This window comes from Chiloscyllium punctatum, chromosome 11 (assembly GCF_047496795.1).
Source record: "Chiloscyllium punctatum isolate Juve2018m chromosome 11, sChiPun1.3, whole genome shotgun sequence".
NCBI classification, from domain to species: Eukaryota; Metazoa; Chordata; class Chondrichthyes; order Orectolobiformes; family Hemiscylliidae; genus Chiloscyllium; species Chiloscyllium punctatum.
Window position 1 is genome coordinate 82,698,354 of NC_092749.1, and position 12,048 is coordinate 82,710,401.

At 38.8% G+C, this 12,048-nt stretch overlaps 1 protein-coding gene across 5 annotated transcripts in view; it reads left to right on the forward strand.

The window, feature by feature from the left end:
• snx14 (sorting nexin 14) overlaps window positions 1-12,048 on the forward strand; it is a 209,391-nt gene that overhangs the window by 95,164 nt on the left and 102,179 nt on the right. For 4 of the 5 annotated variants that reach the window (XM_072581136.1, XM_072581137.1, XM_072581138.1 and 1 more), the window contains exons 16-17: window positions 1,342-1,368; window positions 5,848-6,003. In XM_072581136.1, the coding sequence (XP_072437237.1) occupies window positions 1,342-1,368; window positions 5,848-6,003 (183 nt within the window). The remainder of the gene's footprint in view (window positions 1-1,341; window positions 1,369-5,847; window positions 6,004-12,048) is intronic. The other variant, XM_072581140.1, reaches the window with a different exon arrangement.

The following is a 12,048-nucleotide window of genomic DNA, read 5'->3' on the forward strand; positions in this document are numbered from 1 at the left end:
CCATAATTTATACACCAATAAGGTTGGCAGCTTTAGGATATCACCATGGCACTTCATAATCTAAGCAAGTTTTTTTGATAAGTATTGTTATATGAACTTGGCAAGATCTCATTATACACCCGACCTGCTTTATTTTGAAAGTGCTAAATGGGTAATTATTTATATTTGTTAAATAATTGAGAAAATGTCTTTGTGATAAATTTTCTGTGCAATTTTAAGATGTATGCTTGTAAGCAGACTATAATCTCTTGTAGTTACTCATGTTGCTTTTCAAACTAGCCACTGTTTACAGATTTTTGACAGACACCACTTGAGTGCAAGTACAAAGGCTATAATTTTTGATCATCCTACAGAAGCACTACCTATATGAAAGGTGGCTAAATTTAACATCCATGGCATGTCTACCCTTATGAAAGCCTTCTGTCAGCTTGCTTAGTGTCATTGGGCTCCTCACGTCAATATATTACTTCTGTGGAATTAGCTCAACATGATAACCCCAGATTTCCACTGTTTATAATTCCCAGGAGCCTTACCCAACAGGCCTGAAAAAACCTTCAGAACCATTTCAACCAAGTTCTTTGTGGCATGTCCTGGACTGCAACTGTTCAGAATCTATTGTCGAAAAGTGTGGCGCTGGAAAAGCACAGCAGGTTTGGCAGCAATTGAGAAACAGGAGAATCCTGCTCCTTGGATGTTGTCTGACCAGCTGTACTTTTCCAGTGCCACACTTTTCGACTCTGATCTCCAGCATCTGCAGGCCTCACTTTCTCCTATTCAGAATCTATTACCTGGTTCCCTCATTGAGTGTTCAGAATGTATGGATCTTGCCTGTTAACGGCTTGTTTCGGAAGCCTTTGGTCTTCACTAGAAATATTAACTATTTTTATGCAGATACATTCTGAAACAAAATAAGAGCTATATGAATGGCTGCATAGAAAATGAGACTGCATACGTTGATTAGCTGGCTTTTGAGACCATAAAATGAGTGTAATATAGATTACACTGCACATCTATGTTCAACTTTTTAGTTGTAATGTTATTTGTTATAATTTGCCTGAAACGTGGGTTAAAAGAGACCCCGAACATTTAATCTACATAAACTTTTGAATTATTGACAGCAGACTGTTCAGCATTGTGAATCCAAATATTGATTGATTTATGTAGTCTTTGTGATCTTCAATATTTAAGTTAATCAATATTCATTAAGTAAATCAAGCTAAAAGTTGAACAAATGATGTAAAATATAGCAAAAATGGTTTTCTCATTAATGTATTTTTATTATTTCTCCTATCTTTTGACTTGAGTTGTCTGAATTTTAATTCCTTGTGTTTTTTGTTGCAGAAGTAGCCTGAATTTGGATGATTTTCGGTAAGTATGCTTGCACAATATGCAGAAATACCTATTGCAGGCAGGAGCAGCATGTCACTCCACCCTCATAGTCCATATTGCATCACATTTTTACAGAATAGCCTTATGGACTGTACACAAGCTTCTGCCTTTATAACAATCTGAATCTTGAAGTTTACTGTTTTAAGACTTAATTTGTATCCAGGTTACCCTTTAATTAAACCTAGTCAACAGCTTTCTGCAATGTTTTAAATTTGGTTTTCTATTTGGTTTTGCTCCCTACAGTAGAAATACTATTGATCCATATTATGTATAATGAAATTTAAATATATAACTTAAAATTTTGTGTCTGTAATATCTATAATGAATAATAGATGGCAGTAAATCACTTAAAGTGTTTGAAAGTAAGCATTCTATGCAATCTACCATTAACCATCAAATTCTAGCATGCAGCAGTAAGTCTCTAGATTTGTTTTGCCAAAATGTATTATAATTTATGATGTCAAAACAAAAGATCATATCCCATATTTTGAGGTGACTCATGTTCAGTTTGTCAATAAGCTTATCTGTAATTCAGAACTATGTAGCAGAAAACACTTTTGTGAAGTAACCTAATATCTTGAGGATTAACTTCATTTTTTAAAAAATGAAGAGTAACTTTTGTAATTTTGCTCCATACACTTGCCAGTTTAGCTGTACACATGCAGTCCTTCCCTGACATGGTTCTACAAACTTGAGTGATTTCTTCATTTCGAACTTGAAAGAGCTGCATTTAGCACTTGCAGATGGGTAGACAGTAATATTGTGATTTTGCCCATAATCAGTGTGAATATAACAGTGAATATAACAGAGAGCTCCATGACAAAGGGATCTTGATCAATTGGGCTGAGGAATGGCAGATGGAATTTAATTTGGATAAATGTGAGGTATTGCATTTTGGTAAAGTGAAAAATGGCAGGACTTGTACAGTTAATGGTAGGGCTTTGCGTAGTAGTGTTAAACAGAGACACCTAGGGGTTCAGGTACATAGTTCTTTGAAAGTTGCATCATAGATAGACAGGGTGATTAAGAAGGCATTTAACATGTGTGCCTTCATTACTCAGACCATTGAGTATAGGAGTTGGGATGTCATGTTCACTGTTATAGGATGCTGGTTGGGCCACTTTCGGACTCTTGTGTACATTTCTAGTCGCCCTGTTATATGAAGGATATTAGTAAATTGGAGAGAAAAAGATTTGTCAGGATGTTGCTGGGACTAGAGGTTTTGAGTTATAAAGAGAGGCTGGTTAGCCTCAGGCTTTGTTCACTGGAGCGTAGAAGGTTGAGGGGTGACCTTGCAGAGGTTTATGAAACGATGAGGGGAATAGCAAATATTTTCACTGTAGGGTGGTGGAGTTCAAGACTAGGGATCGTATTTTGAAGGTAAGAGGAGAAAGATTTACAAGGGATCTGAGGGGCAATGTCTTCATGCAGAGGCTGGTTCGTATGTGCAGTGAACTGCCAGGGGAAGTAATGGATGCAGGTACAGTTACAACACTTAAAAGACATTTGGACAAGTACATGAACAAGAGAGGTTTGGAGGGATATGGGCCAAATGCAGGCAAGTGCGACTAGTTTAGTTTCAGGAAACTTGGTCGGCATGGATGCATTGGACCTAAGGATCTGTTTCCATGCTGTTTGACTCTTATGGACTAGGAAATTCTCTGCTTGATCTCTGAACTAAATGAAGTTATCATAAAATCATAGAATCCCAATAGTGTGCAAGTAAGCCATTGGCCCATCTAGTCCACACCGATCCTCCAAAGAGCAGTCCATCCAGACCCACCCCATTCCTACAACTGCATTTCCCATAGCTAATCTACCTGGCCCGCACATCTTTCGACTGTGGACAGAAACTGGAACACATGGAAGAAATCCATGAAGATAGGGGGAAGAGTGTGCAAACTCAATTTGGACAGCCACTCGAGGGTGGGATTGAACCTGGGTCCCTGGTGCTGTGAGGCAGCAGTGCTAGCCACTGAACTACTGTGCATACATGGAGTACGTTTTTGACTAGACAGATAAAGGCTAGAATCAGGATCAACAACATTGCTTCTTTAGTTGAACCAACTTAGACTTGCTGTTAAGACTCTTATAGATCTCTTCCCTCACTGCACTTAATGTTTTTGAATGGCAGAGAGACCAAAAGAACAGACCACATCTTTTTCATTGCTGATCTTTGCTCAATGAAGAAATTGGATACTTGATCGCAAAATGGTAGAATGACATTTTGTCCATTTTACAAACAGTCTAACCAACTGGGTCTGAATGTGAGCATGACAGTTTTTATTTAAAAACTAAACTTGGTCAGGATTAAATTTAATTTGACTTAATTTTAAGTTACAGATGCATTAGTTTTGGTTTCAGGTATAAACTAAGTCAAAACATAGAATGAATGGTCAACGCCACATAAATGACAAAGCTGAGAGTTTCCTGTCACCCAGTGTTGTATGAAGCATGCACACTGGTAATATGAAAAGCTTGGTTCACTAAATCAGGGATGCGTAATCAAGAATCTTGATTGATAATCTATTGGGTGTGTGCAATTGGGATGCCAGCAGTATTGTTCTAAATTTTGCTCAATGTGAATGTACATGAATGAAAGTTGTGATTTGTTTGTTGCTGTTGTTTCTCCACTGTCACTTCTGGGTTAACTGTTCTCACCTATTTCTGTTCCTCTTTAGCCAGAGAATCATAGAAATTCTACAGTGTGGAAATAGGCCATTTGGCCCAACAAGTACACACCAACCCTCCAAAGAGTGACCCACCCAGACAAATTCCCCTACCCTATTACTCTACATTTCCTAATGCACCTAACCTATACATCCCTGAACACAGTGGGCAATTTAGTTTGGCCAATTCACTTAACCTGCACATCTTTGGATTGTGGGAGGAAACTGGAGCATCCAGAGGAAACCCACACAGGCATGGAGTGAATGTGCAAACTCCAGACAGTCGCCGGAGCTGGAAACAAACCCAGGTCCCTGACGCTGTGAGGCAGCAGTGCTAACCACTGTGCCACCATGCCGACCATCTGCATTGGCTTCTCTTCCCTGCTACGTTGTTACTTTTAGCATCCGCCAAAGATATCTCCTTGTCCCCAGTTAGATGCAGATGCTGGGAAATTCACCCAAACACAGAATTATTTCCTTTGTATATGCTAATGACAATGTACCTGAATCGCCAACCCTCCTTGAGCTCTCCACTGGAAAGTTTTTCTCATGTTAAATATTAGAAGCCCTCAACGCCATTACAAACTTAGATCCCCAGTGATAAACTTCATCCTTCTCCCTGACAGTTTATTTGAAGCAAAACCAGATTGTTTGCAACCTTGGTCTTGTGCTCGACCCTGCAATAAACTGCTAAACATGTATCAATAAGATCACTGAGACTCCCTGTTTCCACTTCTGCAGAATAGGCCCTACTGCTAAATCCCATTTTTGTGCCTTTATTACTGGTTGGTCTCTCACCTTCTCCTCTTTGTAATTTGAGATTGTACAAAACTCTGCCCATTTCTTCAGTCATGAGCGTGTTGCTGGAAAAGCGCAGCAAGTCCAGCAGCATCCGAGGAGCAGGAGAATTGACATTTTGAGCATATTCCTGATGAAGAGCTCCTGCCCGAAATGTCAGTTCTCCTGCTCCTTGGATGCTGTCTGACCTGTTGTGCTTTTTCAGCAACACATGCTCGACTCTGATCTCCAGCATCTGCAGTCTTCATTTTTTCCTAATTACTTAAGACATGACAAGTTCTGCTCACTATTTGGCAACTGACCTACACTGGCTCCTGATTATGAAATGTCACAGCCTTCTCGCTGTTTTTGCTTTCCACCCTACAACCCTGTTAAGGTACCAGTGCTGTTATAATTTTAGCATCTTAAGCTCCCCATTTCAATGGTTCTACCATTGGAAGTTATTTTCTCCTAAATCTCTATCCTTGCAGCTCTCGTCCTACTTTCAGATGATCCTTAAAACCTGCTTCTTTGCCCAAACATGTGATCTCCCGGTCTAATACCTCCTAATATAGTTCAACAATGAATTTTGTCTGATGAGAGATTTTTAAAAATGATTGGTTCTTCAAGCTTTTTTTTCTTTTTAATCTTCATATTCACATTTAAAAATGGCTTATTTTAATTAAAAATCTTTATTTGAGAGTTATTTTTGACTGTGGAGATTCTCGCACTGACATGAATGTCACAAAAAAGGGAAAATTCAAATAGTAATTATGCAGTTATTAGAAATATTACTGTTAAATCAAGAGTTTGTTGTAAAGGCAGAAAACATTTTTGCTTGAATTTTGTTGCCAGAGCAGTATGTTATTGAATGCAGAAACTTGTGGCTGGCCATAGAGCACTCCAGTTAATGAATGCAAATGCTGAAGCTAATATCTATCTGTTTCTCTTTTCACTGATTAATGCTGCCTATTGGATATGTTTTTTTAAAAAACAAAAATTTGTGGGTTAGCACCGAACAGGATTTAAAACGGGGCACTGAATCTGCATCTCTAGGGCAAGCTGCCTCCATGAATCAAGGGTCTTCATCTGCATCTGTTTTTCCTCATGTGCAGTCAATCTTAATACTTCCATCTGGCATTTTACCTTCACTCCCTGCTGCTATAACGTAAGTCAGGGTCCATTCACACTCCTTTGTAACATGCATGGATATTTGTGTCAAAAGTCTATCCCACCAACCATTAAAACATGTGTTTTGTGTCTGTGTCCTATAGTTTGGGTTTTATACTGGCTTGTTTACATTTCTTTATGTAGTTGATAAATGGTTTGTTTAAACAAAAATTTTGCATGTTTTAGCTACCCATTTTCAGTTGTATAAAACATCAGAAGTAAATTAACTGAAACATAGAATATGGATAGAAATGAAGTCTTCGAACTGTTGTTAAAGAAATCTCGTGCCAAATCATTTAGCATGGAACAAAGCCAACTTCCCACCATTCCTGTGCTGATCTGAGGATTCTCACACTCCTTCCCCTTCCCTGTAGCACTTCAAATTTCTCCTTTTGAAGTAAACATTCAAATACCCTTTGAAAATTATTACTGAATCAGTGTATCGCTGCCAGGGCATTCCAATTCTCAGCCCAGTAAAACATCATCTCATATTTTTGATTCTTTTACCAGTTCTCCTAAATCTGTTTTTTCTGGATAGCATCCTTCTTACTAGAGTTCTATTTATTTGCTGATATAGTTTATCATTTATTTTTGTCGGTGTATTGACTGTGCTTGAGCTAGATTTAGACTGAGTCAAAAATTGCACAACACCAGGTTATAGTCCTGGTTTATTTGGAAACACTAGCTTTCAGAGCATTGCTCCTTAATCAAGTGCTAGTGAGAGAGGAAACCCTTAGGCACAGAATTTATAGGGAAAAGATCAAAGGGTCATACAATTCATGGGAACAAATTGAACGCATCTAAGATGGCTAAGATATTCAATTTGTTTGTTATGACCTTTTTGATGTTTTACTTATAAATTCTGTCTAAAATCTTCAGGTGCTAGTGAGAGAAGAAGCAGTGCTCTAAAGCTAGTGTTTTCAAATACACCCGTTGGGCTATAACCTGGTGTTGTGATTTTTTGATTTTGTCCAACCCAATCCAACACTGGCACGTCCATATTTTAGATTTAGATTGTTTTAGTAAAGCACTGAAGTTTGACTATTATAAAGTTTTCTCACTTCCAAATCACTTCTGGTCACATTATGCAAATGAAGTAAAATAATTTGTGTTCCTGATAGTACTGAAGGTGTGAAGGTATCCATTACTGAAAACTGCAAGCTCCCTTTGGATGGTTTTAAGATTTATTTTTATCATTTAGAGTCATAGAGATGTACAGCATGGAAACAAACCCTTCGATCCAACTTGTCCACACCAACCAGCTATCCTAAATTAATGTAGTCCTATTTGCCAGCATTTGACCCATATCACTCTAAACCCTCCCTGTTCATGTACCTTTTAAATGTTGTAATTGTACCATCCTTCACCACTTCCTCTGGCAGCTCATTCCATACACACACTACCCTCTGCGTGAAAAAGTTGCCCCTTAAGTCCCATCTAATTCTTTCCCCTCTCACTTTTTCCCTATGCCCTCTTGTTTGGACTCCTCCACCCCTTGGAAAAGACCTTGTCTTTTTACCCTATCAATGCCCCTCATGATTTTATAAGCCTCCAAAAAGTCACCCCTTAACCCCAGCCTATTCAGCCTCTCCTTCTAGCTCAAACGTGCCAACATCCTTGTGAATCTTTTCCGAACCTTTTCAAATTTCACAACATCCTTCCAATAGGACAGAGAAGAAAATTGCATGCAGTATTCCAAAAGTGGCCTAACCAGTGTCCTATACAGCTGCAACATGACCTCCCAAATCCTTTCCTCAATGTGCTGACCAATAAAGGCAAGATACCAAATGCCTTCTGCACCACCCTATCTACCCTCAACTCCACTTTCAAGGAGCTATGAACCTGTATTCTAAGGTTTCTGTGTTCAGCAACTCTCCCTAAGACCTGACCATTAAGTGAATTGCCTTTCCAAATGTGGCACCTCACGTTGATCTAAATTAAACCCTAATTACCACTTCTCAGCCAATTTGCCCACCTGATCATGGTCCTATTGTATCTTTTGCTGTCCAATACACCACCAATTTAGGTGTCATCTGCAGACTTGCTAACCATATCTCCTATGTTCACACCCAAATGATTTATATAAATGGCAAAAAGCAGTGGATCCAGTACTAATTTTTGTAGCCTCCAGTCTGAAAAACAACACTCCACCACCACCCTCTGTCTTCATTGCAGCCGGTTATGTATCCAAATGTGTTACGACACTGGGTAATCCTCCTGCTTAATTTAAAACTAGCAACACAGAAAAGATTTATTCCGTTCAGTAATCTGTAAAATTCGAGTGGCCAAGGACTATTTAAAGTAAAATTAACAACTTTATTTCTTAAAGTATAACAGAGAATAATTAGCTAACAACTATTTACCATTCTTCAGGAATTTCTTCATCACCGGTTACTAATCAAAAAGGTATCTTTTTAAGAGAGCTATTTTTCAGGCAGTCTGTTTACATGCTGAGCTTGTCAGTTCTCGTCTCAACTGTTCAATTTCCCCCAGTCTTATATCCCCAAAGCATTGGATTTTGTCATTGGCTTTTAAGATTGTCATATACTTAATTCACACTGGATTGGAGTTTGACAATTTTTGGGGTATAATTTAAATTGATTGGCTGAATTTGAATTTGTTTTTATCTCCAGGCAACGAGCTAATTGAGCGAATTGCCCAAGTGTTACATTGTTGCCTAATTGAGAACACTTGGTGCTGTGTCTGGTAGTTCTGCTGTTTTTAACTCTCTTAAAATACGCCCACATCTTCGGAACAAATGGCTAGTTCTCCCTGTATTCCATGAGATCAAACCAGTCTACCATACAGAACCTTGTCAAATGCCTTACTGAAGTCCATATAGATCATGTCCACTACTCTAACTTCATCTCCCCTTCATTACCGCTTCAAAAAACTCAATTAGGTTAGTGAGACATGACTTCCTGTGTTCACTATCCCTGATTAGTACTTCCCGTTCCACACACATGTAAATCCTGTTCCAAATACATGGGAGTCCTGAAGCACAGGATTTACTACAACAACATGCCCACCACCAATTTCAGGCTCACTGGTCTATAATTCCCTAGCTTTTCCTTACCACCTTTCTTAAATAGTGGCACCACATCAGCCAACCTCTAATCTTCTGGCACCTCACCTGTGGCTATCGATTATACAGATATATTGGCAGCAGGCCCAGCAATCGCTTCTCTAGTTTCCCACAGAATTCTACGGTATACCCGATCAGATCCTGGGAATTTATTCACCTTTTGTGTTTTAAGGTGTCCAGCACAACTGCCTCAGTAATATGAACATTTTTCAAGATGTTGCTATTTATTTCCCCTTGTTCTCTATCTTCTATATCCTTCTCCATAGTAAACACTGATCCAAAATACTCGTTTAGTATCTCCCCCAGCTCCTGCGGCTGCACAGATAGGTGGCCTTGCTGATTCTCTCCCTAGTTACCCTTTTGTCCATAATGTATTTGTCGAATCCCTTCAAATTCTCCTTAACGCTATTTGACAAAGTTATCGCATGTACCCTTTTTGCCTTCCTGATTTCCCTCTTAAACAAGCTCCTACTACCTTTATATTCTTCTTGGGATTCACTCGATCTCTGCTGTCTACACCTGAAGTCTGCTTCCTTTTTCTTGACCAAAACTTCAATTTCTTGTGTCATCCAGCATTCCCTACACCTACCAGCCTTTCCTTTCACGCGAAAAGCAATATACAGTTTCTGGACACTTGTTATCTCATTTTTGAAGACTTCCCAATTTCCAGCTGTCCCTTTACCTGTGAACATTCTCCTCCAATCAACTTTTGAAAATTCTTGCCTAATACTATCAAAATTACTCTTCCTTTAATTTAGAAATTTTACTTTTAGATGTGGTCTATCCTTTTCCCTTGCTATTTTAAAATTGTTCGAATTATAGTCACTGGCCCCAAACTGCTCCCCCACTGACACCTCTGTCACCTACTCTACCTTAACAAGTCACAGAATTTGAACTGTACCTGTCTCAAGTTCAGTGGCCTCAACTCCACATTGTTGCCAATGGGTTCTTTTTGGCGAAGTACCTACAAAAGAAAGCAAAGAAAGTATTAAAGTAAAATAAAATCCTGATCATAATTACAATTCTAATTTTCAAATTCTGATCTAGAAAAGCATTGAAATATTTGGTTTACAGGAAGAATGAAGCCATTGAATTGCAGCAGTCTAATGGTTTATTCTTGTCATTGACTGTGTTCAAGCCAAGACAAAAATGTTCACACAGAATCAAAGCTTTATTAGAATAATTCTGTAAATGTCAAATTTCTCATATATTTCCCTTAACTCTGTTTAGAAGGTACTGCTTTGCCTTTTATGGACATCACACTGTTATCCTCAACAGTATCAACTGCTTCCAGTTTCAATTTCTCATATCGAGACTTTCCTATTGAACCTATTCAAAGATTTTATTGTGTATCTCTGGTGCAAGTGGAACTTGAACCTAAGTCTTCTGACCTGAGTGGTTCTTCTAAATTCTAGGGAATATAGGCCAAATAAATCCTATGAGGAGAGTTTGGATTGCCATCTCTAGTATCTGCTCAATGAATCTTTGCTGTACTCCCTCTGTGGCAAGTATATCCTCTGTTAGGTGGGAAGATTGAACTACGTGCAATACTGTAGATGAGGTGTCACCAAGGCCCCAAACACACCTTCCAGGTACATTGGTGCTGTACCTGCACTTCACTCCATCTAGTCAGCTGTATTCGCTATTCACAATGTGGTCTCCTACACTGGAGAAACAAATCGTGATTGCTTTGCAGAACACTTACCTTCTGTCTGCAAATAAGACTCTGAGCTTCCAGTCATCTGCCACTTCAATACACCACTGTTTCCTGTACAACATCTCTGTCTCAGGCTTGCTGAAGTGATCCTATGACAACAATGGGTAACCCCCCTCCCCCCCCCACTAATTTAAACCTGCAATACAGAAATGATTTAACCCATGCTGTAAGCTGTTAAAATTCGAAAAGGAAACAACTATTCCCAAAGTCACCATTTAAGGTAAAAATTCATATCTTTAATTTTTTAAAAGTCTAACAGAGAATAATTCACTAATAACTATTTGCAACTCATTTGTCTAAACCTATCTTTTACCCACCCCCTCCCCCCCAATACTGGTCCAATAAAACCCCCACTTAAGATTTACAGAAAAATTCAAATTTCAAAATAACCAGCCAGCTGTCGAATCTTCCTCTGTAGATTTGCTTTCTAGGTCGGTTCTCTTTTCCTGTGCAAACTCCTTTTCCAGACAGGTACCTCTTGGAGTTCTTACTAGCAGCTTACATCTTTTGGCAGTTCTCCTCCAACTGTTCAATTTCTTTCTCAGTTTTATATCCCAAAGCATCAGATTGTTTCATTGGTGTCAATATTATAAAAATACTAAATTCAAACTTGATTGGAGTTTGGTAATTTGGGGCATAATTTAAACTGGCCAAATTTGAATTTTTTTTTGTCTCCAGGCAAATCCATCTGTTCAACCAACTGTTTCCTTGTTCAGAACAGTTGGTGTTGTGTCAGATAGTTCTGCTAGCTTTTAACTCTCTTAAAAGACACAGTACCATTTACACCTTCATAACAATCCAGCAAAGCTCAGTGCAAGCTGGAAGAACAACATCTCATTTTCCACTTGGAAATTCTGCAGTTGCTGGACTTAATATCGAGTTCAACAATTTCGGCACTTGAGGCCAAGTCCCTATCCCAGGCCTTGTCATCACATATTCATTGCCCCAGACAGACCTTTAACCACACCTTTGTCTGTCCAACTGTTCTCTCTCTTTGGGCTCTAGCTCCAGCTATAGTTTACTTTTCACCCCCTGCCTGTACCCCAATCCATCTTCAGCAGAAGTACCAACTTTTACCCAGCTACCATCAGTTCCTGATGGAGAGTCACTTGACCTGAAACATTAACTCTGATTTCTCTCCACAGATGCTACCAGACTTGCTGAGTTTTTCTAGCAATGACTGGGTTTTTTTGTTTCTGAGTTCCTTTTTAAACCAATTATTTCCTTCTATTTCCAGTCTG